This window comes from Syngnathus leptorhynchus, chromosome 4, assembly GCF_054491065.1.
Source record: "Syngnathus leptorhynchus isolate UIUO chromosome 4, UIUO_Slep, whole genome shotgun sequence".
NCBI classification, from domain to species: Eukaryota; Metazoa; Chordata; class Actinopteri; order Syngnathiformes; family Syngnathidae; genus Syngnathus; species Syngnathus leptorhynchus.
In genome coordinates, this window is record NC_141198.1 from 3,652,952 (window position 1) to 3,679,820 (window position 26,869).

The 26,869-nt window shown below is 40.9% G+C and overlaps 1 protein-coding gene across 1 annotated transcript in view; it reads left to right on the plus strand.

Annotated features, from left to right (window-relative positions):
• nr6a1a (nuclear receptor subfamily 6, group A, member 1a) overlaps window positions 1-18,005 on the plus strand; it is a 38,403-nt gene extending 20,398 nt beyond the window's left edge. Inside the window, exons 2-9 of the mRNA XM_085908812.1 lie at window positions 2,335-2,565; window positions 5,589-5,644; window positions 6,490-6,650; window positions 7,277-7,507; window positions 10,279-10,533; window positions 11,658-11,779; window positions 11,867-12,019; window positions 13,376-18,005. Coding sequence (XP_085764938.1) covers window positions 2,335-2,565; window positions 5,589-5,644; window positions 6,490-6,650; window positions 7,277-7,507; window positions 10,279-10,533; window positions 11,658-11,779; window positions 11,867-12,019; window positions 13,376-13,506 — 1,340 coding nt within the window. The 3' untranslated portion in view covers window positions 13,507-18,005. The remainder of the gene's footprint in view (window positions 1-2,334; window positions 2,566-5,588; window positions 5,645-6,489; window positions 6,651-7,276; window positions 7,508-10,278; window positions 10,534-11,657; window positions 11,780-11,866; window positions 12,020-13,375) is intronic.
• Window positions 18,006-26,869: the final 8,864 nt, after the last annotated feature.

Consider the following 26,869-nt stretch of genomic DNA (forward strand, 5'->3'; position numbering starts at 1 on the left):
GCCCGTTAGGTGAGCTGCACGCGTCACTGGGAACAATTAGTTGCATATAATGTCCCGAACCATATGCAAGTCAATTTTGCATCTAAAATATGAAATATATCCCAAACGGGTCTCTATCACAGGAAAACTCCACAATCTGGGACTTGCAAGCATTTTTAGATTTCACTGGGTCACGCCTCTTCGATGGCGACGTGCATTTTCATCTTATCTATCCAAATTAAATAGTTGGGCCAAGTTCCCTCTTGTCATTGTCTCGTCGTCATGTTATTTTTTTCGCAATGATCCGTCTTTCCAGAAAACTTTAGATGTGCCTCGTAAGCATGTCTCTTTGTCGATGCCATTTTAGAGGGTCCAAATGCTGTTTGCTAATAACTTTACGTTATTACCCTACATATTTGTAGGGTACATACCTCTGTTTGTGCAAACAAACAGAGGTATGTACCCTACAAATATGTAGGGTAATAACGTAAAGTCCTCTGATTGGTTTTCTGCCCCAACCTACATAAAACATAATGTCCTCTGATTTTTTCATCGGGTCTACATATTACGCCAGTATATTACGTCTTTGTGTGGCGGAAACCACACAAAACAACTTTACAGATTTTGGAATTTGGTCCACACAATAGACGCACCTTATTAAGAAGCGCACCTTCAGTTTTTGAGAAAATTAAAGGGTTTTAAGTGCGCCTTATGGTGTGGACAATACGATCAGTCAAGTCATTTGTACCACAAGAGCCATAAAAATAGCAAAAAGAGACTCAATCAACTCAAGTCACATGACTCGATCCCCCTATCGCTGCAGAACTGGCATATAGCATTGACTATACAATTAAAACTCGCAGATGAAGATGATGAGCTCAACACAAATAAAACAACAAACAGGCGATGACAATGTGAAGAAATTCACATATATGAACTGAACATTTCCCTTTTGATGTAGAAAGATACCCTGCAACGATTTCATACTGCTGTCAACAAAGACCCTAACCATGACAGAGCTAACTATCTGGCTTATACGCCTCGACTGATTGATTCAATCGCACATTAGAATAGCAGCCTGAAATTCTAAACATAAAGGTGTCATTTGGTTATTCAGAGTGCGCCAAATACAGAGTGCCGGTGTGCACCGTAGCAGCTCCAAATGGGGACATGCTGTTTCAGACCACAGTGCATGTGCATGGATGTGTGAATGTGACACTTTGTAAATCACTTTGTGCACCATGGTGTCAATAAAAACACTTTATCAGTGCACTTTATTTGCCATTTACCACTCCTACTGTGCAAAATATATCAATAAAAGCATCATACGCTGACAGCCTCCCAAAGATTCAAGAAACAGGGAGGCCACAAATGGTGAACTGCAATATAGCGAGAGAACAATGCATTCAGCTCCTTTTTCACTTTGCTGTCTATTTGCATGTCTGCATGTGCATCATCTGGTTGGCTGTGTGGTGCAGCAGTATGCAAGTTGATGCCCCCTTGAGTTGAGGAATCATAATGAGTGTAATAAATGAAATAAAAAAATTGACAGCATATAGTGATGTAGCAATTACAGTAGTGCTGCAATTCAATCAATTCACCTGCTGCACTGTGATGATATTTAGCAATATTCATGTTATAACAGCTTTCAGGATGTGCTCCTCGAGAAATCCGTTCTTTGTTGGATGCATTATGTAGCATGGCGATAAATGGGGCGGGGGGATTAAGAAAAGCTTTTTGACAGCTTCCCCAAACTGCTGTCGTAACATTTTCAGACCACCTGAGTATATAAGTTTCTTGAGCAGACTGCAGTCTCTGATGTGTTTCTCTTTAATCCACTCTTAATTCTCTGCTGCACCAAATATCAGCTTCAAAGACCTGCCATCTTAATGGCTGAATGTTTCACCTCTGTACACATGTACCTGCAAAATACCATGAAATAATATGCGGATAAACAATGTTTACTTCTGCCTGGCTATTTCATTTCTGAGGTTGTTACATGTTCATGTGATAATCATGGCTGTTGTTTGAAGCAGAGAAATGTGAAGCTGCAAAGTGTCAACAAATCTTCATCAAAGTTCCCTGAGTAAAATATAAACAAGACGGGCTTTATGTCCCTGTGCTAATTACACCCCCACTTTTACAAAATGAGAGTTGTAGCTTAACATCCCACAAGATTAGCCAGCGCCCAGGGAGCACTTAAGCCTCAACCACCCCTAAAATCCTAGTTAAAAACGTTTGCCTGGAAGAAGATTTTTGCACCCACATTTTTTGACGTCAAATATTTGGATCAGCAAAATCCTCATAGTAGAGAGTGATTAAGTTTTTTTCTGTATTTTCATTGAACCTTTGCAGATGATCCAGCTGAGCAACGTACTTGCCTTATCTGTGGAGATCGAGCCACAGGCCTGCACTATGGCATCATCTCCTGTGAAGGCTGCAAGGGTTTCTTCAAGCGCAGCATTTGCAACAAGCGCGTATACCGATGCAGCAGGGACAAGAACTGTGAGATGTCACGCAAGCAACGGAACCGCTGCCAGTATTGCCGCCTACTCAAGTGTCTGCAAATGGGGATGAACCGCAAAGGTAAACTATATGCTGCCAATTTTTGCTAATATTCAAGGCTCAATATCAGCTCTCTAATACAAATACAGTCCACTGCTTAAAGTGAAAACAAACAATTATTATTCTTGTGATGTCCACCCAACTCAGGGATCAGCCACATTCCTGTTTGGGAGCGCAGAGCATTGACCACTGAGCTAAAAAACTGGTCAGTCAACCCATTTTACAAACAAGTAGAACCCTACATGTTCAAGCCTGGCTTTAACAGTCACCAGTGTTTCCAGATCACATTTTGTGAAGTTTTTTTTTTTTTCTTCATTGGTGACTCATGCCTTGATAATCCGATTATCTGATCAGGCAGAGTGATTATTCCCACCAACAGGCCCTGTTCATACAATTTTACATATGAATATATAGGAGTGTGGAGAGGGACGTTTTTGGTACTGAAACATTTCTGGATTGATTGAGACGTACAAAAGGAATGCGCTTGGATTCATGCATATTCACAAATGAATGAATCTGCATTGTTTTGCACGTTTTTTTGGCGGATTCGGCTGTACGCCATATTTTAGGATAACATCTTTGAAGAAGAAGAAGAGAAGAATGCCTTTCCTGTCAATGTACAACTGGTATACAACAAAATTAGGATATTCCACCAGTGGGAGGCTGCTGCCATCCAAGGCGCTGCCTTTCAACATGAGGCCCCTGGAATCTTCTTGTTTGTTGAAACTCTTTCAAGAACTCTCCACTTGTCTCAATTTAACGTTTGCAGATTACCATCACCTGAATGACTCATAATATACACAGACGTTTACTGTAGATAACATTACCATTCTCCCTCGTACAAACAGTACACACTGTGCATGCATAGATGGAAAACATTATTGCTGCCTTTTATTAAAGAAATAATACAAACACAAGTAACTAAATATCTTGGTGACTGGATCCTTCCGAAATGCATGTAAATAATCCACCAAGCTTCCAGAAGAAAGAAGCGTTGGAGATGATTCTGGAGCTTCTTAAATCTCACAAGCTTTCAATTTAATGACTCAATGATCTCAAGACTAACAATTCATTCTGGAGCAAAACATGCTTCCCAGTGTCAGAACGTTTGCCCTCCACTAAAAGTGTTCCTCAACAGAATTATGACACCCTACATATAGTAAACTTTCAAGAATAGCAATGAACAAAGCATTGCCCACTGAAATGGAAGAGGCTTGCCTGCACCCTTCAATTTTCAAACAAGTGGAGAAGTTTGCTTACAAGGAGAACAAAAATATGATGTGGGCAGATGGCAGTCTCAAAAAAGATTACACAAACTGTATTGTATTGATTGCCTCAAAAGTCTTAGCAACAAAATACAGTAGTAAGGTCATTGCTCAATTCAAAAACCTATACTCATTTTTTATTCATTACTTCTGTTTCAAATTATTTCACCAGCCATTAAGGGATTTTTAACGCCACATCAGTTTTTGTATATCCAAGTGGACATACATGCATAGGCCTACTACAGGGATTGTCAACTGATGGTCAGCGGCCCTCTAGTGACCCGTGGCGGTATTGCGGGTGGTTCGCGAAATTGGAAATGGAAAATAATTATAACATTTTGAAAAATAAAATTTATTTTCTATTTAGACTTGATTTATTTTCCACCTAATTTTGTGAATCATTCACCCATTCAAATTATGTCAAATGTAGCTGAGATTCCCAAAACACACATACAGATGCAAATAGCCTGTATAGGTCTATCCTCTTTGGTGCAAAATAAAATAATATTCCGCCAAAGCAGTGGTCCCCGAGTTGCTTCTAGGTTAGAATGGACAAAACCAGTTGAAAGCCCCTGACCTATTTATTACATGATACATTACAGAAGTACCTTGATAATCTATAAAATACTGTTAAGGGTCTTTGTTTGTCATAAGGTGCCATATAATGTAGGTCAAAGTAGAAAGTATTATTATCATTATTCTCATCCATCCATCCATTTTCTGTACCGCTTTGTCCCCACGGGGGTCGCGGGCGTGCTGGAGCCTATCCCAGCGGTCATCGGGCAGTAGGACACCCTGAACCGGTTGCCGGCCAATCGCAGGGTACAAAGAGACGAACAACCATCCGCACTCGCACTCACTCCTAGGGGCAATTTGGAGTGCTCAATCGGCCTACCAAGCAAGTTTTTGGGATGTGGGAGGAAACCGGAGTGCCCGGAGGAAACCCACGCGGGCTCGGGGAGAACATGAGTGCGAGTGCGCATGGTTGTTCATCTCTGTGTGCCCTGCGATTGGCTGGCAACCAGTTCAGGTTGTCCCCCGCCTACTGCCCGTTGACAGCTGGGATAGGCTCCAGCACACCCGCAACCCCCGTGGGGACAGAGCGGTACAGAAAATGGATGGATGGATGGATGGATGGATGGATGGATGGATGGATGGATGGATGGATGGATGGATGGATGGATGGATGGATGGATATTATTGTTAGTTATCAATATTATTATTATTATTATTATTGTTATCAATTGCATTAGTATCATTATTATAGTTGTTGCTGTGTACTTTAGTCTTTATTTTTTTTCTACGTTTAGGCCTTATTTGTACACATATTCCAAGATTGCTGAAATGACATGGTTTGTTCAATTTACTGGAGCTTCACTAGACCGTCACTGTATGAAGAGTTTACCGGATTTCTACTGCCCTCTTATGGATACATTGTGAGTCGCACTACTACTAACTAGCCTGGTGGCCAGAAAAGTATACAGTACATTTATAGATTCGTCTCTCAAGACTCGGTAAACTGACTCCTGTTTTAAAGATAAAACAACTCCCAAAAACGACTGTTTTCACAACTAAAAGCAAAACTCTCGTACCCTTTGCAACAAAACAAGAAAAATGAAGGGGAAATATCACAGCAGCCAACTTTTGGACTGTTCTTTAGGAATTTTGTTTCAGCCACGAGCTAGAGGTAAAGTATTTATAATCACTATGGTACTAGTGATTATGATATTTCCATGATTTATAAACAAATGTTATTGTTTGTTTCTTTTTACCACATAGCAATCAGAGAAGATGGCATGCCAGGAGGGAGGAACAAAAGCATCGGACCAGTTCAGGTAAAAAATTTGTCACTGACGTTCACTGAGATTTTTCTTGTGCTGTCAACAAGTATTGAGGCTGAAGCCAGGACTTTGTTGCTTGCATAATGATGAGCACATAAACCATTCATTTGTATAGTGGAGAGCTGTAGTAGAAACAGCATCTGTAGGAGGATGCTTGTGAAGCACTGTATATAACACTAGTAAACTTTGACCTTGTCATATCATCACTATATTTGCACAATATTCTCTTTTCAGTGTGGCTTTGTTTTTAGTTCTGGCAAGAGTGAAAATGGTTGGAAAAGAAAATATGAAGACATGAGGCCAAGTAACACAAACACACAATTGAGGAGAGAAGTAGAATCTGGCTGATAAAAGGAAGAAAAGACTGACTTGTTGGCACTTATTAAAAGGCAGAGTGGTTTATTCCATTGAGAAGAAATTAATTGCAATTTCAGTAGCTAGCATATGGGCTGAAACTAAAATGACCCTGGTCAGAAATTTTGAACACTCTCATGACATACAAATTTATTAAATACATATTTTTCAGTTCTCTCTCTGCGTGGACGTGAGATTTTAATTGTGTATATATATATATATATATATATATATATATATATATATATATATATATATATATATATATATATATTACATACATACACACACACACACACATTTTCTTCTTTCTCTCAAGGTCCCTCTCATTGTGTGACAGCGGCCTTGCTCCTCAACATTTGAGTGAAAAGTACTGTCATGGTAGTACATGCTAATTAACGGAATTGAGCTACTCTTTGCTTTTGGTCAAAAGGACATTATTTAAATTCCCCCCAGGCCCAGAAGTGTCAATATGTTCGTTTTAGATCACGGAGGAGGAGATTGAGCGCATCATGTCAGGCCAGGAATTCAAGGAAGATGCTCCAGAGCACACATGGGGTAACAATGGTGACAGCGATCACAGCTCTCCCAGCAATGGAGCTTCGGAGGGCAACCAGCCGTCACCTGCCTCCACGCTGTCATCCAAGTGAGTCGCTTGTCTCATCCACTCCACTGCACATCACCGCCACTCGGTCCACCTATGAGATAATGAGCCGGCCCTGAAAGACTAATACCTCATTCATCTCTGCAAGACTTGAATTAAAGTATTCATTGCATGAAGAATACCACCGCTTGCAACTCTTCTGGCATGGTGATGACATCAAACAGAAAGAACTCACTCCACTATCAGTCCTTCTTGTAATGAAGAAGTGTGCAGCATCTATCTTTACTCAGCAAGGACAAATGACGTCTAGGCCCTTGCCCGGAGACATTTATCTTTGCCCAATTTATATGAAATGCTTTATCTACTCAGCTTTGCAGCTGATAGCTAATCAGCGAGTATCGTCTTTGTCTTATCAAATATAATCTAAGATAAAATGTGGTGGAATACCACAATTCCAAAGCAGAACACACCGTGGGATGCAGGTACAGTACCCATGTACACTTTTGTATTCGGTGGAATGGATACCAATCACCTCGAGAAAAAAATTAAATACTGCGAAGCATGAACAAAAGTTAGATAATTTCATACTTTTGTGGTGAATACTCAAATATGAACTTGTCAGTATAGTTGGACATATACTTGATTAACTTGGTCTTTGCTTTTCACAGTCGCTCCATCGAGATGAATGGCTATACCGCAGCTCTCAGAGATCAGTACATCAACACCTCTATGTCAGCACATTACCAGCTCCTGCCACACCTCTTCAGTTATGCTGCCCAGTCTGGTCTGCTGGCCCCCCAGCCGCGCAGCCTTTACCCACAGTCCCATCCATTGGTGTTGCAGCTAGTGGCAGCAGAAGACCTGGCCCCTCTGACCACCCCAATGCTCATAGAAGATGGGTGAGAACACTTATGCACCCCTGCTTGAAACACTTCCTTGCTCAAACTATCAAAATATATAGTGCCTAGTGTGTGTTCTCTTTTTATTCCCTAGATGAGTCAAGGTTGACTACTTTTCATATGCGCTTGAGATGGAACAGGTTGATGAAGTTATTTACATATTTGCCCTAGTTTTGATCAATTCCCAACAGCTAACAACGCAAACTATTTCAGGGAGGTTCCAACATGCCTATGCCTGAATATACAAAGAAATGTCAGGGTAAATACTTCCCTTGAATTTAACAATCTTGAGAGAGAGTCCATCCAGAAGAATGAAATAAACTGAGATAGGCAGATTTTTTTTTTCAGAACCCATAACAACAAAATTAGTAGTCAAGGAAGCAGATAACTTGGCGCTGGAAAATATACATATGCGTTGAAATCTAAAAAAATACAAACTCCGATACTTAATTTGTCTTTTCAGTAAATGTTTGGTGAATAACTTTACAGTTTTGCATATATTTTTTTTATATTGACGTCTTTGCTTTAAAATTCCATCAAAAAAAGTCAGGGGGCTCGCTTAAAAAGTTAAATGAAAACATACACAAGTAAATAGCTCTCCATAATTTTGTACTATGTCTATATATATATATATATATATATATATGTGTGTGTGTATCCATCCATCCATTTTCTGAACCGCTTAGTCCCCACGGGGGTCACGGGCGTGCTCGAGCCTATCCCAGCCGTCATCCGGCAGTAGTCGGGGGACACCCTGAACTGGTTGCCAGCCAATCGCAGGGCACACAGAGACGAACAACCATTCGCACTCGCACTCACACCTAGGGACAATTTGGAGTGCTCAATCGGCCTATCAAGCATGTTTTTGGGATGTGGGAGGAAACCGGAGTGCCCGGAGAAAACCCACGCGGACACGGGGAGAACATGCAAACTCCACATAGGGAGGGCCGGAGCTGGAATCGAACCCGCACCCTCCTAACTGTGAGGCGGACATGCTACCCAATGCAACACCGAGCCGCCGTGTATATATATATATATATATATATACCCGGGAATGGGTGTCCCGAACATTTGAAATGCTAGTGTTGAAAATATATTCAACATATATATGAATATAGATGAATGAAAGTTCAATATTTTAGTAATTTTGAAATTCTGGAAAATGTTAGGGTTAGGGTATATATATATATATATATATATATATATATATATATATATATATATATATATATATATATATATATATATATATATATATATATATATATATATATATGATGAATATAGATGTTAGGGTTAGGGTATATACCCTATATATTTGCCAATATATATATATATATATATATATATTTTTTTTTTTTTCCAGAATTAAAATATTTAACTTTCATTCATCTTTTTTTCATTCATTCTGTCTGCTGTATGCACGCTTGCTCCATTTTCCTCCTCTTATTTGTCTATTTATTTATTTATTTATTTATTTATTTATTTATTGTTTATTTATTGGGTTATTTGCTTATTACTTATTCATATATACATTTTCCAGAATGTCAAAAGAACTAAAATATTGAACTTTCATTCATCTTTTTCATTTTAATTTGATCATTTATCTTTTTCAATTTCAAACAAAATTCTGTTTCCTAAAGTAAACACCGTTTTAAAACTATTAAGTCCATTAGATCTACCGTATTTTTCAGACTATAAGTTGCGGTTTTTTTTCATAGTTTGGGTGGGGGAGCGACTTATACTCAGGAGTGACTTATATGTGAATTTTTTCACAAATTCTCAAAATTCAAAAATCTGCGATGTAGCGAAACTGCGATAAACGAACCGCTATGTAGCAAGGGACTACTGTAATTTGAACTGCAAGTGACGACAATTTTGATCATCAATGTAGTTGTGACTGGCAAACCTGGTTAGAGTTTAGCTTTAAAAGTTTATTTAGTTTTAAGGGTACAACAAAATTGAGAGATGTTAGTCAACATTTGAAATGCTATGTGTTTTGGGGTTGTAGTTTGTCTATTTATGCTTTGAAATCTTTATAAAAGCTTTTCTAATGGAGCACCATTTATTTTCTGAAGTTCGGGATTCGTGACCGGCTTGGTCCCAATTGCTGTGGATAGTAAGGAATTACAACCTCATGCATGAAGCAACAAACCTTTTTTTTTTTTTTTTTGAGCATACGGATTACACACGCGTGACAAAGCGAAAAGACTTCCGTATTAGTGTGCCGAAATGGTTCTTTGGACGGACTGAGAATTTAGTCCCCACTTGACATAGATGCGGGCGATTTCAGGGTCGGACGAATGACTGCTTCCATCAGTCTGTCGTTTTATTCAACATTAGTTGTACTAAGTTCATTTTGCCTTCACTTATAAATTAGTTGACTGGTTCTTTTATCACAGACAAGTTATTTAGGTTGTTTTATTTACCTGACATGTTTCGCAAGGCAAAAATACACACCGAAACATGTCAGGTAAATAAAACAACCTAAATAACTTGTCTTGATAAAAGAACCAGAACCACCAACTACCTGACTTATTTAACTTTGTCGTCAGTCGTCCTTCATCCTCAAAATGGGTGTCCCGAACCGTTCCATCCATGAAACAGAATGGCCACCTCTAGTATTTACATTCTTGAATGTGACTCGCATTATTATTTTCCAATGTAATACAGTGAATCCACCAGATGTGGTTAAAGACACACGGACATTTTCACCATTAGATTTGCTTAAAATTATTCCTCTCCTCTTTATTTTTATTTTTTTACCTAAGCTACAAGGTAACACAGGTGGAGCTGTTTGCCTTGCTGTGCCGCCTGGCAGATGAGCTACTCTTCCGTCAGATCTCATGGATCAAGAAGTTGCCTTTCTTTTGCGAGCTCTCCATTGAAGACTACACCTGCCTGCTGAGCTCCACTTGGCAGGAGCTCATCCTACTCTCATGTCTCACAATCTACAGCGCGCAAATCTTTGGCGACCTGGCAAATGTCACGGCCAAGTACACACCATCTGATGACGAGCTGCAGGGGTGAGCGGCTGTGAAAATTACAGCATGCCAACCCTTAAGTTTCAGTCCATGTGTTTAGTCTTTCTTTTTCAGCTCCAGCCAACGACTCAAAAGTTATCCGTTTCATTTTAACTACTCTTTAAATAATTGAGTACAGCTAATGTGTTATCTGTTAAGCTTACATACTGTAACAAACCCAGAGCTATGAGTAGTGTACTGTATTTATTGATTTTTTTAAGTTAGTTACTTCACAGCCGAGACAATTTTAGCATTAGAGGTTTATGGGTACAGACAGTTTCTGTATCAGAACACATTGAATAGTGCTGCACGGGATAGGTGAGCATGGGGGCCAAGTGGGATGCTTCATATTTTACTGCTCAAAAACTGTGAAGGTACCCACACACACTGACATTAAGCAACACATTAAAAAAAACTCATGTATTCCACTGCGGGTGTTGGGTAAATGATGAGAATTTTTCCTTATAGTTCCACCTCTATTTGCTTGTGCATGTTTGGGTCACATTCATCAAACGCCAGCTGCACCAATAGCCAACCAATAATTTCCCTAGAATTAAGATAGATATTACAACTCTCCCAGACAGCCAGACGTTCTAGTCTGTTAATTCTACTGTACATATATCTCCAAAATGGTTGATGATTCCCCGTATCACTTTAAGGGAAAAACACTTGGAATGGGGCCAGCGAACCAGTCCATGAATAGGAGGACTCCCCAATACAGAGCAGTGGCAAGCACCATCTGTTTGGCATGTGATGTTATGTCTCTCAGTATTGGTAATAAAATATGTGTGGGGGGGTTTGGCTGTGTGTAAATCATGCTGAAATTATCTAACCTCATGACACACTTCCTCTTAATATGCTGTTCAGAGCCACACTGATACTTCAGTTTGTAGTCTGGTGTTTTAGCTGTGAATGCGTGATTTAAAGGGGCGGCTCCTACCTTTAATTTTAATCTGATGAACTAGGACCTAAAAATAATATTTGACAAGGTGAATTTAGCATACGTATTCTTATGCACTGTCAAACATTGAAAACATTAGGTTTCAGTTTTAGAAAAGAAGTTGTAGTATTTTATGCATGGTTTGTGGAAATAGGCCTTGCATGAAATTGTCTTTGTTATTCCTCAGTTTCAGTGAGGACGGCATGGAGGTGATGGAGAGGCTGATTTATCTATTTCGTAAATTCCACCAGTTGAAGATCAGCAATGAGGAGTATGCCTGCATGAAAGCAATCAACTTCCTAAACCAAGGTACTAGAGCAAACAGTATTACTCGGTTTTTTTTTTGCATCTGTGCTATATTTCTTGTATCCGTGCTGTGCCTCTGCATTCCTGCAGATATCAGAGGTCTGTCAAACATCTCTCAGCTTGAGCAGCTGAACAAGCGGTACTGGTATGTGTGTCAAGACTATACTGAGTATAAGTACCCGCACCAGCCCAAACGCTTTCCTGAGATCATGATGTGTCTGCCAGAGATCCGCTGTATAGCAGGTAAGACTGAGAATGAGTAAAACTAGTTTTGGGGGGGTTAGATGTTTGATTAAATTCAGAGGTGCAAAGCAAGAAAAGGAAACCATCTTATTACCGTACATTTCGGACTATAAGGCACGACTTTTTTCTCAAATTTTGAACCCTGCGGTTTATTGTCCTTTACGGCTTATAAAGGATTTTGTCCATGATTTTTGTGATGACTTGATCACTTTTATACACTCATAAAAAGGCTGTGCGGCACCGCTTTGCTGGGCGGAGGGATATGTGACACGGTCACTGGGAAGAAAAGTGGTGTGTTGATCGCATGTCCATTCGCCTGGCATATAGTGCCGTATAATTCACACAAAGAAGAGACAGAACGAGATCAAGACGTACATTACTAAAAGGAAGCTATATACACAAACTGTCATTATGGGGGACAAATTAAATGCATATGATGCTTTTAAGTTAAAGGCAGTCGATGTTGATGACATTGTGTTGCGTCACCCTTTTCTTTATTTCCCGGTCACGTCTACTCTGGAGCTATACGTGTCGCTCGCTAGTTTAATGCAATTTAGAGCTTCGTGCATGAAGAAAATTAGCATGAACAGACCCTCATCATGGAAAATGCTAGAAGAAATGCATAAAAGCAAAGACAAAAGAGAGACTGAGAAAGTGTGTGGCGAAGGATATCTAACGCTATTCCAATCGGACACTGAGGAGGAAGACTTCGGTGGTTTCAGTGCACAGGAGGAAGATGAAGACGATGAGGCTCTTTTTTTTAACTTTTACTTTAACCAGCCCTGTTAGTGCTGTGCTACCGTGTTGCTGCTGTTACCGCCGCGTCTCAGTGACTTTTACCGGTTTTAATCCAGCCCTATTAGTGCTGTGTTACTTCCGTGTTGCTGCGGTATTACTGCCGCATCAGGCAGTGTTTGGAAAGAAATGTTAAGGCATGTTATTAAAACTTTAAAAAGGCTTTCTGTGTACCGTCTTTCTTTGTAAATAACTTGCGTGCACACTTCTGTGTTGCTGCGGTACTACTGCTGCGTCACAGGCAGCGTTTAGAAAGACATGTTAAAGTATGTTATTAAAACTATAAAAAGGCTTCCTGTGTACTGTCGTTCTTTGTAACTAACTTGTGTGCACGTGCGGCTTATAGTCGGGTGCAGCTTATTTAAAAATTACTAAAATATCCCCGAATTTTAGCTGGTGCGGTTTATAGTCCGGTGCGAATTATTGTCCGAAAATTACGGTATTTGGTTTCCCTATTCTTTTTGCCTAAAATCCTTGAACCTAGCCTCATTACCCAGTTGTTTTGCTATGTTATGCAGGTATGAGCAAAAGGCAAGCTAAACCAGTTGCATGTGTTTTCAGGGAAGCTGGTCAATGTTCCTCTGGAGCAGCTCCCCCTCTTATTCAAAGCAGTCTTGCACTCCTGCAAATCCAGTTTTACCAGCTACAGGACCGGCTCGTCACCTTGTGTGACCACCTCTTCTGGAAATTAGACCTCACTGACCCTGAACCCCCCACGCCCCCATCCTCCCCCCAGGGCAAGGGACTAGTCTCACCTCTAATGAATGTGACAAGCAGCTAGTTTTTTTTTTATTACCTTTTCTTTTAATATTTATTACAACGACAGAGCTGAATGTATGCTGATTTACACTGTGCACATGCTTCTGTAGAAAACAAATGCTCATAGATGCATTGGTCTTTGGAGTTTACAAGTGTGTATCCAGTTTGCTCAATGTGTCCCTGTTGCCATTGTTAGAGCTAGACTAAAAAAAGTAAGAAGAGTTTATTTTATTCAGATGGGGGAAGACACGTGACAAGTGTTTTGAGACTACCTCAGGAAGAAGTTATTGGTATTTTCGTGGTGTTACTATAGAGTTGCCCAGCCTTACACAAAATTCCAATGCATGCTTCGGCACCTCAACCAGAGTCTGGATGTTCAAAGAAGCTGTGCAAATCAAACATTAAGAAATAATGTTTTGTTACTCCGAAAATACTAGATGGTAGAAAAGATCAGCTACTTTAGCTGCATGGACTCTTGGACATTCTGGTTATGGGAGGCGTAACATTCCATGAGTGAAGGTGACACCTATTTGATTCAGCGGGATCTTCTTTGGAAAAGGAGAATACGGGTATTTTTTACAATCATAGAATGGGGAAGTAAGGTTTTATTGCAAGGGTAAGGGAGGATAGCTAGGTTTGCTGTTTGCTTTCTTCTTTTGTTTTATTTTTTTTTTTTGACCAAAGTATTATGCAATGCTTTTCTCAAATGCCCATTGATGGGTATGGAGCTGATAGCTCAGCAAAACATTTCTAGTCAATGAAGGATAAGTATATGAAATGAATCAATCCTATTCCGAGGGGCGATCCTCTGATGTACAGATGAGCAAATTGCCAGATTTCCTCCGAAATGCTGCTAAACCTGCACCCACATATGCATTCAACCAAAATGATTTAATAGCATTAGGGTGGAAACTAACAATTGATCAGCTGTTCAATAATTTCATGAGCTCGTTGTCATGAATATACCGTGATGCCCATTGGCCTAGCAAAGACATTTGCAATTAGACTTTTATCAGGTCTTGTTGAGTCCAATCATGTTTTTGCACAGAGCCAAAACTAGAAGAAGATTAGATCTGAGCCAAACTCTGTCTCAGGTAACGTCTATCTGGTGCACAGTGAGTTTGGTTGACTCCACGGACTAGGAAATGAATGTTTTTGTGCTGAGTCAAGTTCAGCCACAAAGATTGCAGATAATCATTTTAAGATGTGGTGATATGATTTTAGTGTGATTGATTTGGTTTAGAGCATCGACTAGATCTCTGGCCCTTGCTCTCTGTGACGGATATGCACATTATTGTCGCAAATGGTCTTTCATTTTTTTAACAGCTCGAACGTCTTCTATGATCCCTCCAGTTTTGAGCAGTTTGATTGTGTGCAAACCATTTGAAATGCTGACAAAAATGCAGTCATTGCAACAACTCTCTTTTTTTTGCACACATGGGTGACGTTCAGAGACCTGACCTCGGCCACTGCCCACCCAGTGCGTTCCTCTCTCAGGTCCCTACTGGCCTGGATCGAAACAGGGTAAAGTGAGTGTTATGTATTGCATTCAGGAGTTAATCCAGCGACCGTGCTGATGTGCTTGTTGTCGTAGTAAACATAGTTGTCAGGACATAGATGGTCCTCTGTAGGAAAATTGTTTCTGCCTCATTTGCGTGATGGTCACCCCGCCCCTTCGTGCAGGTGAGAGTGGATGTAGTTTGAAAGTGAAACATATGGGGAATGGGGAGTGATTGTTCCTCTTTCAGTATTTGTGATGAGCAAAGTGAGAAGCAGTCGAATTCCTGGACTGCTCGCTTGTCCCACTGCTGCCCTTTTTAGCCACACCTCCTGTGCAGTGTTTCTCTTTCAAATGCTTCAGTTCTGTTTTCATCTTTTAATTTTCTTTTCACATCTTCATGTACAGTACGTATGTAGTGATTTTTGAATGTTTTGGGTTGTTGTCATTTTTCTCACGTATTATTATTATTTTTTTTTAGGGAGGCTAAACCCTCATTTTTTGTTTCTTAACTTTTTTGTGGACTTGTTTTAAGACTCATTCCCTTGTGCACAGCAGTTTACAAAAGTGTTACTCAGGTGATGTGATGTCAGACACATTTTATGCAACAATACTGAAATCTCGTTTCATCAAGTTTTTATGTTTTACTTGAGATTCAAAATCAGGTGTTGTGGGATCACTTAGGATTCCAGTCTGGTGTCATCTTTCTTCCATTTTCTACAACGGCAAAGTTATTTCAATGCAAGTGATCGTTTCACATTAACTCCAGTGCAAGCTATGACAATAGAGTTTGCAAATTGCTTTATATTTTGCGGCAATAGTTTGACTTAATGGAGATAGATCCTGAGATTATTTTGTGATTGACGTCTATTTTTTGGCCTCATAAGAACAATCATCCCTGTGAGTCTTTGTTAACACCTTTAAAGTGAGCGCACATTTCGCACAACGATAATTTGATCTGTTCTGAATGGCTGATTTATGGCAAATTTGGAGTTTGTGATCTAAGACGAACCACTCATTTTCTGCTAATCAAGCTCAGGGACTTGGAAACATCATTATTTGATGAGTCATGTTAAATGCAAAGTACATCTCTTAACTGCACTAGCCTGCATCGGCAGTCACAAAGGCCTTTCAGCAGAGCAATACTGATGCAGTTGAAGAAAAAAAGAAAAGTTCAGGGTGGCCAACAACAGAGGCGCTACCAGCTCTCTTTTCTCAAAGTAATTTAAGGAATGCATTGAACATCACACACATCAGAGATCTGACTGTAGGAAAAAGATCTGAAGGGAGATTTTTCCTTTCATGTAGCATCCTGCTACTTAAGTCAAACAACTCATCTCCACTACCTTACTGCCAATTTCTGTCTTAATCTAATTCACGATAATGGATTGATCTTTTAATTTTTTTTAACACAAAGAAAATGTCATTTGTAATATCTGTGCTGAAACTACCTCTTTGTCATCATTTTACTTACACTACAAATAGATGATTTTTTTCTTTGTCTTATTTATTGGACTCATTGCTTACATTTTCATAGTTTGTCACTTGTCTCACCCAATGACCTCAGATTTATAAAAGTGCTTCAAACCGGATTATTCCTGACCCTGATCATCCGTAAGGAGACCAATCCTAACATTACACGATAAAACAGTCCAACCAATTGCATGGTGGAGAGGACGCCCAGACCATCGAGCATATCCTCAGAGAATGTGAATCAGAACACCCTAAAATGGTTGGCTGATTGGCGTGACAAGCTATGATGATGACCTGGTTATTGTAACTTTTTAAGCATGTTGTTGCATGTTGCTCTCTACCTCACACTTGCTGCTGTTCATCTCTATCAGCCACTAATTTTCCCTGACCTCTGCCTGAAACACAACAAATATTTTAATCTCTCTTATCAGGGATCCTCGTTTATGCAACCCTTTTGTTTCATTTTGAATTAGGGTCATCTTATATTTCACTTCTGCCCTGTTATCGTAAATCCAAAACCAAAGATGAAAGAATGTCCATGACAATGTCAGCCTACTGATTGTTATTCACGTGAAGCATTATTGCCACCCTCATGCAATGCTTTATTTTCCTGTGTTGACTTTTTTTTTTTAACATCTCGCTATCTTGTGAATGGTGGTTGGATGTGTGTATACATGATATTCAACACGTCACGCTACGCTTGTATTTTTATTTTTAGTGAAATGATTGCTGTTCACTATTCAAGGTAACAGTGTTCACAATGTGGCTGCTTATCATATCTGACGCTGCTTGTGATGGATTATCAATCAGGGAATGTGATTGTGGTCACGCTGACATCTACTTCTGTTTACATGCATCCGGTCAGTCGAATGGCACAAGACTACTGCGGTTTTATCCTTGGGTTTGGACTCATGCGGGCTTCTGAATTGAGGCTGCAACTTTGCTCACTGATAATGATATTAACATGATATAATAAAGAGAGGCTAATGACGAAGGGCCTTCTGTTGTGATTTTTAGTCTTTCTGACCACTCTGTGTAAGTGCAGACCTCATTTTACTCTGTATTCATTGCCACAAAGTTATGTATCACCATTTAAATGTATCGTTTTCTCTTGGTGTATGCTTAATATGCAGTTAAATGTGCCTGTCATACATTGTTTGCTGTATCTTCATATAAAATGTGTCCATCTCCTGTGATGCAACACATTCATAGCCTGTTTACAGGAGCACAAGGTGAGGAGAATCTGGGGTTGAAGTGAATAAGAATTGAAAAATGAAAAATCTCAGGGAATACATTGATTTACCCACTGTTGTTTACTGTGAACAGACAATTGAAACTGCTTCGTGTTTTTCTCTTCAGAAATCTTGTCTGCTCTTGTTACTTTAACTACCTGTGAAGAATGTGATCCATTATGTGTTAAAAGCATGTTTAGAATGTGTTAGGAAATGAAAACCAAATAAATGTGAATGTTATGCAAGCATACCCACGCTGTCCTTGATTTTTCTGTTCATTCCATTTATTTTAGTCACAGAAAGGAATATACTGGCAACTGATTAGATGCTGGGCTGATCCACTGATCCAATGTTCCTGAACCTTTTCTAAACAGAGTGGAGAACTGAAAGCTGAATGGAAAATAAGTACTTTTTAGTCCATCACCTCTTTTTAAATACATGTATAGGTTTTAATTTTTTTTGATGATTTCTGAAATATTGACCACTTCACTCAATGAGGGGGGGGGGGAATCCTCTTCTGTGTTCTTACTGCTCTTGTCATTTGTAGCATATGGCACACTGTGCATTTGATGTGGGACTTGTATGGAAACCAACTCTATCCATGACTGAATACCACCATTATCACATCACCATTATAGAAATTATCAATACAGTACTATACAAAAATACAATGTTACCGGAAATTTTCAAAGGGGAATCTGGATCGAATATTTTGAGTGACTTCTTTAAGACAAAATGCTTCTCTCAATTTAAAGCAATTTAATGAAAGCAATTCAAAGGACTTTAATTTAAATGCCTGCTGATCATGTGAAAATGTTTATCTAATTCATGTTTGTGTGATAAAAGATCAAAATAGATTTACGTAGCCCAGTGGTTCTCAAACATCGCAAAGTACCACTTGAAATCTACTTAGCTGCTTAGAATACACAGCATAGGACGTCTAAATGACCTTAAAACAATAAAAGAGGTTTTATTCTAAAAACCTAGAGTTATTAATGTATGCCACTGAAATCTTGTATGCTGTGGCGCGAACGTTAGCGCTGCACTTTAATATAGGAAAATACAAAACTGTACTAAAATAATGATTTCCTTAAAATGTAGTCCACATAAAGGTTGAACAGAATGTCGATTAAAACATCCATCCATCCATCCATCCATCTTCTTCAGCTTATCCGGGGTCGGGTCGCAGGGGCAGCAGCTTTAGGAGGGACTCCCAGACGTCCCTCTCCCCAGCCACTTCATCCAGCTTATCCCGGCCAGCCGAGAGACATAGTCGTCCCCGGGGTCTCCTACCGGTGGGACATGCCCGAAACACCTCCCCAGGGAGGCGTCCAGGAGGCATCCTGATAAGATGCCCGAGCCACCTCATCTGGCTCCTCTCAATGTGAAGTCATTGAGACTCCGAGTCTCTCCCGGATGACCGAGCTACTCACTCTATCTCTAAGGGAGTGCCCGGACACCCTGCGGAGTCCGCATTACTGCCGACACTGCACCGATCCGCCTGTCAATCTTGCGCTCCATCCTGCCCTCACTCGTGAACAAGACCGCAAGATACTTAAACTCCTCCACTTGGAGCGGGATCTCATCCCCGATACAGGGGATACAGGGACCGAACCGCCCTTATTAGTTGGCTCGGCACCCCGTACTCCCGAAGCACCCTCCACAGAACCTCCCAAGGGACACGGTTGAACGCCTTCTCCAAGTCCACAAAACATATGTGGACTGGTTGGGCGAACTCCCATGCACCCTCGAGGATCTTGCCGAGGGTGTAGAGCTGGTCCACTGTTCCACGGCCAGGACGAAAGCCACACTGCTCCTCCTGAATCCGAGGCTCGACCTTCCGACGGATCCTCCTCTCCAGCACCCCTGAATAGACTTTACCAGGGAGGCTGAGGAGTGTGATTCCCCTGTAATTGGAACACACCCTCCGGTCCCCCTTCTTATAGAGGGGAACCACCACCCCAGTCTGCCAATCCAGAGGCACCGTCCCCTATGTCCACGCAATGCTGTAGAGGCATGTCAGCCATGACAGTCCCACAACATCCAGAGCCTTTAAGAACTCCGGGCGGATCTCATCCACCCCCGGGGCCTTCCCACCGAGGAGTATTTTAACTACCTCAGTGACTTCGACCCCAGAGATTGGAGAGTCCGCCTCAGAGTCTCCAGGCATTGTTTCCACAATGGACTCACGACGTCCGGAGTCGAGCTCAGCAGCACCACATCTCCACTGTAAACAGTGTTGACTGTGCACTGCTTCCTCCTCCTGAGATGCCGGATGTTGGACCAGAATTTCGTCGAAGCCGTCATTCTCCATGGCCTCGCCAAACTCCCACGCCCGTGTTCCGCTTGGCCATCCGGTACCTGTTAGCCGCCTTCGGAGTCCCGCAGGCCAAAACGGCCCGATAGAACTCCTTCTTTAGCTTGACGGCATCCCCTGGACGTGGGAAAAGCTCTGCCGGAGGTGGGAGTTGAAGCTCTTCCTGACAGGGGATTCTGACAGACGTTCCAAGCAGACCCTCACAGAGCGTTTGGGTCTGCCAGGTCGGACCGGCATCTTCCCCCACCATCGGAGCCAACCCACCACCAGGTGGTGATCAGTTGACAGCCCTGCCCCTCTCTTCACCCGAGTGTCCAAAACATGCAGCCACAAATCCGATGACACGAATACAAGGTCGATCATCGAACTGCAGCCTAGGGTGTCCTGGTGCCAAGTGCACACATGGACACCCTTATGTTTGAACATGGTGTTCATTATAGAAAATCCGTGTCAAGCACAGAAATCCAACAATAGAACACCGCTCGGGTTCAGATCAGGGGGGGCTGTTCCTTCCAATCACGCCCTTCTAGGTCTCACTGTCATTGCCCACGTGAGCATTGAAGTCACCCAGTAGAACGATGGAATCCCCAGAAGGAGTGCTCTCCAGCACTTCCTCCAGGGACTCCAAGAAGGGTGGGTACTCTGAGCTGCCGTTCGGTGCTTAGACACAAACAACAGTCAGGACCCGTGCCCCCACCCGAAGGCGGAGGGAGGCTACCCTCTCGCTCACCAGGGTGAACCCCAATGTGCAGGCGCCCAGCCAGGGGGCAATAAGTATGCCCACACCTGCTCGACGCCTCTCCCCGTGGGCAACTCCAGTGGAAGAGAGTCCAGCCCCTCTCGAGAGGGCTTGTACCAGAGCCCAAACTATGTCTGGAGGCAAGTCCGACTATGTCTAGTCGGAATTTTTCTGCCTCACACACCAGCTCGGGCTCCTTTCCAGCCAGAGAGGTGACATTCCATGTCCCTAGAGCCAGCCTCTGCAGACGGGAATCGGACCGCCAAGGTCCCCGCCTTTGGCCGCTGCCCAGCTCACTTTACACCCGACCCCTTTGGCCCCTCCTACAGGTGGTGAGCCCATGAGAAGGGTCGATCAAAACAAATGTTAATAAACAAAACATTTTTAAAGATCAAATTAAAATTTATAGGTTTAATAAGTAAACCAACAAGATTTTGACAAGTTTGAGAATATCTGAAGTAGCCTACTTTCCAGGATGGGAATGTTTGCAAGGTTGCATTTATAATATTTAGAGGTATGTAGTTTGTTCAGGTTACTTGTAGTACCCAAGTATGTTAATCAGAATTCAGGATTAACAAATGTATGTCCATATTTTACTTCTACCAGCATAACATGTCCAAGTTTTAAATACTTCATTTTGAGATTAAGTTTGATGCAGAAGAATGTTATCTGAATTTAATATTTCTGAAATAGTGACACAAACCAAGCGCAGGGCAACCAACCATTCACACCTATGGACAATTTAAAGTGTTGCTAACTAGCTAACTAACATAGCATGCATGTTTTTGGGAGAAAGCTGGAATATCCAGAGAAACCCCAAGAAAACCTTGCAAAGTCTACACAAGTTCAAAGACCAGATTTGAATGCCCAACCTCAAAACAGTGAGGGAAATGTGCAAACAACTCTGTCGCTATGACGAAAATATATATATAAAAAAAAACACCATCAAAAATGTTAAATGTTAAAATGTTAAACTTAACATAGATGCTGATTATTACATACACGTGAATGTGTGCAAATCAGTACAAGCGGCTTACTCCCATATTCCAAAATCATGCATGTTAGATTAATGAAAGCCTGAATTGTCTAAAGGGTTGAGTTTGTGAATGTCAGTGGTAGAATTTGTCTGTATTTAGTCTGCAATTGACTGGCAACCAGCCCAGAGTGTTCTATGATTTTCACATAAAGTCTGTTGGTGAGGCTCACCTGTTACCCGAATGAGACAAGTTTAGAAAATTGAGGCATTGATAAGAACAATAATGACAGACTGATCATTAGAGAGTTACTAATAAACCTCATCCCTATGTATTAAAACATATACTCCTTATATCTTTAAGAAGGTTTCAAATTGTATAGTTTGTGGTTGTGCAGTATGTTGTGTTGTCAGTAGATTATCAGCAGACCAACATCATGAGTGCAGTGCAGGTCAATGATCCAGGGTGCATCGCTTTATCTCCTCAAGGTTGACGGATTGGCTTTTGACAGGCAAGCCTATAACCCCTCCCACCACCGCTCAACAAGTGTCTAATCAGATCTTGGCCAGTCAAGGCTGTGGATCCCCTTGAGTACAACAACACTCATGATAGGCAGTGGTGGGCGGTCTGATGATGGATTTTATACATGAATATATTCAAGAGTACAGGACCTGAGCACCACTATCAACTGAGCGATAAGCATCGAGCAGGAGAACCGACATATTTATTATCTCTGTATACTTGCTTGATGTGTTGGTGTCTGTGGTCTCACCTTGGCACATAGCAATGCCAACTACTACGTTTGTTTTAGCTGCACCGCATGTCAAACAACTTTCTCAATGATAAAACACCCTGCTGATTATACTGTACAATGTTGAATGACAACTCAATGCCACAGAACCGTACTGAAGGTGTGCAGCTAAATTTCACAAATGATAGAGCTGCGAGTACCGTAATTTTCGGACTATAAGTCGTGGTTTTTGTCAAAGTTTGGGTGGGGGGGCGACTTATACTCAGGAGCGACTTATATGTGATTTTTTTCACAAATTTTCAAAATTCAAAAATCCGCGATGTGGTGAAACCACGATAAACGAACCGCGATGTAGCAAAGATTTTTGTCATTTAAATTGCAAGTGACGTCACCCATGCCGCGCGGCGGTTGTTTACATAAAGGGCAAAGGATTCGATCACGGGATGACGAAGATGACGAAGGGCCCCATGTACTACCGCCATCATTAGCGGCTTTGTTTGTAAGTGTCACAAAGGACAAAGAGTTTTAAGGATTTAATGATTTGGAGTGACACAGAAGGTTTGAAAAACTATTATGCCTTTTACGCACCCCCGGTCCTTCTTGACGGGAGCTCTCTTTCACCTCCGTGGATGGAAGTCGGGGGCTGGCGCTCGGCCGGGTGGCTGTCCGGGGACGGTGGATGGGGCTCGGACATGGCTTTTACGCACGCCCTGTCCTATTTATGGAGCTCTCTTCCACCTCCGTGGCTGGAAGTTCAGTAGTTGTTGGCTCGTTGAACTCTTGTTTTGTTAAATAATGAGCCGTTTACCAAACCCACGTCTTTTCTGTTACTTTGTTAACGCTACAATATAGTTATATACTAGATCTCTGCAGCGCAGGCGCGGCGTTGTTGACATAAAGAACAAGGAATTTGATCGATGGATTTAATCATTTGGAGTGACACAGATGGTTTGATAATATTGTTGTAATATGATAGTTATTTGAAATATACTTTATATGTCGTTATATGGGTCTGTGGAATAATTAGAAATGCAACTTACAACGGGTCCGATGTCAGCATATGCGGCGCATACGCGGCATTGTTTACATAAAGCACGATCGATGGATTTAATGAATTGGAGTGACACAGATGGTTTGATAAACGTCTTATTTATGTAATACTTGTTTGAATAACTCTGAATGTTACGTCAGGCCCGTTCTCAGCTCCTCGTTTGTGTATATGTCACGTTAGCATACCGTCTCGTTTAGCCTGTTGTTGCTGGTTTATGTCTGTTTTTGGTGTTGGATTTTGACAAATAAATTTGCCCCAAAAGTGCGACTTGTACTCCGGTGCGACTTATATATGGTTTTTTTCACTTTATTGTGCATTTTATGTCTGGTGCGACTTATACTCCGGAGTGACTTATAGTCCGAAAATTACGGTAGTCACAGCTTTATTGGCTAAATAAGAAATGCCATGCTGTATGACATGAGTTTTACTACCAAAGTTATCAAGTTTGATGATTTCCTGTACCTGCGTATAAAATGTCAAGCATGAAGAGTCTTTCCTTATTCTTTGTGCAGTCAGCTTCTACATTGACGATCGTATGATGTTGATGGTTCAAAGACAAATATTACTGTACCTGTGGTGTATTTAGACAAATGGTCTCAATAAAGAGCAATTACCTTCATTTTCACCCTGGAACTGATAACACCTTCAAGCAACTATAAACTGGGTAGGGGCATGCAACCTTTTGTTTTCTCTCCTTGCATGGTGTCAGAAGGTCTACATGTAAATCAGTTCACTAATCAGACAGTAACTTAAAGTTTTGCAATGTCAACTATATGTGGATATTGGAATATACCTCATACCTTTACTCTATGGAGCCTCATATCATTTCCCGATAACACCACCAGGGCTGGTCCCACAATAGGTCGAGCTTGTCCATTGTCTAAGGAGGACCCATGGCTTAGTGCAGCAATTAATGATGTTTCCATTACATGTATCTGTTTAGAATTGCAAAGTGGGAAGACTGTCAATATTTCACTTCAACAAATGACCTTGAATAGGTTTAGAGAAAATATATTTGATCACTTACTATGTGTAAAGGAACAGTTCTGATATCATCTTTACAAAGTTTACTCAGTCAGATGATTAAGGCCTCGGGTTCAGTGGTTTGTTGAAAGAATAATTTGTACCGTAGTACTAAGATACATCCTGGTGTGACTTTGCAAAATTCACATCTCTCGTCTTTGTGTGAAACTTTGCTCAAGCCAAATGATCATCTCAATGTTGCAAAGAAACGTCCACCCGTCCGTCCACCCATCCCTCCCTCTCATCCAAAATACTGGATGAGCGGCTTCTTCTGCTTTACCGTTGTTTTTCCCATCCCTTTTGTAACATTGATCACCTGTCGCAGGTTGAATATAGACTCTCACCCTAAAGATTTCACACTCACATTCTCACCGAATAATGAAGTGGTGTCCAATTTGTTTAACTGCTTAACCCAACATTAAACACATGCACACACGCACTGTGTGTGTTTGTGTGTGTGTATTAACATCATATATATATATATATATATATATATATATATATATATATATATATATATATATATATATATATATATATATATATATGGAGCGATAGATAGATAGATAGATAGATAGATAGATAGATAGATAGATAGATAGATAGATAGATAGATAGATAGATAGATAGATAGATAGATAGATAGATATAGATAGATATATAGATATATATATATATATAGATAGATAGATGTGTGTGTGTGTGTGTGTGTGTGTGTGTGTGTGTGTGTGTGTGTGTGTGTGTGTGTGTGTGTGTGTGTGTGTGTGTGTGTGTGTGTGCGTGTGCGTGTGTGTGCGTGTGTGGGTCTGCCTGGGTTTAGTATATATTAATCTGACACTTTATAAAACCATTGCTTGAGGATCATTAATGCCAGAGCAAAAAGTGGAGCAAACCATAAACCATAATTTTTTCTCAATTTTTTTCCCCACCCCATATCTCTATAAACATATTTAAATACATTTCATAGTATGGTATTCATATTTTTAGAAACCAACTTTTAAAAATGTTTTTTAATCATTTTAAAGTTTTCTGTTAATGTGTTTAAATGTGGTCAATGTACGTTCCTTTAGTGATTTTGATAGGTTGTTTTGCTTGAATAAAGCATATTGAGTTATGAAGCTTGCTATGTAAATAAAGCTGCCTTGTCTTTGCTTGTAAGACTTATTCAAGATTCAAGAAGAATTTATTCACCATGTTTGAGCGTGCCAAACAAGGAATTTGACTTCGTTACATCACAGTCTCTGTTCAACATTTAGGTGACTAACAACACTCAGGACATGTGAAAATGACAAATGACAATATTCTCAGCCATCCCCTGATCTTAAATCTTAAACTCACATGAGGGCAAGGAAAAATTCAAATCTCCGACTAGGGGAAGTGAGAAACCTTGAGAAGAGACCACAGATGGGAGGGTCCTTCTTCCAGGATGACCAGGGTGCAATGGATGCAGAGAAGACACATAGTACAAACAGTGTAGACAATCCAAAAAGTTGTGGAGAGCAGGATGTTATTGCACAGCAATGACTCTGAGACTCTATGAGTGGTGTGAGTTCATCAGAGCAACAGCCTGGGGGAAGAAGCTGTCTCTGTGTCTGCTGGTTTTGGCGTACAGAGCTCTATAACGCCGTCCAGAGGGGAGTAGTTTAAACAGACTGTAACCTGGGTGAGAAGGGTCTGTAGAGATGTCGCTTGCGCGTTTCCTGGTCCTGGACAGGTACAAGTCTTGGATAGATGGGAGGTTGATTCCAATGATCTTTTCTGCAGACCAATCCAGACTTATCTTCATTCTCTATTTTGAGTTATTTGTGACTGTTTTATTTGTGAATTCTTTCTATGTGTCTTTGCATGTTGAGAAACGCTTAGCATAAAACAGTCTCTATTGTTATTGTCACTATCAATATTAGTTGGAGTTTTTTTCGGGGGCATGGCGCCCTTGGGGTGTGTGGGTGTGACTAAATAAGTGGATGGCGGGCTGCAAATGTCATTTGGTCACCCATGTTTTCTATTAATTTTGCTTTGTAATACAAGAGGAAGCCAAAGTAGCCATGCAAGAAACCCCACGCAAGCAGCTCCACACAGAGCTGTTCCAATGGAGATGTGAATTGACATCTTTTGACTGTGCGGCAGCAGTGCTTATCTTCCTAACAACTATGTCGCTGCATAGCAGACAAGGCATCTATAAATATTGCACATACTTAAAACAATCTGTGAATCCGCCCGTTACACATCCAAACAAAC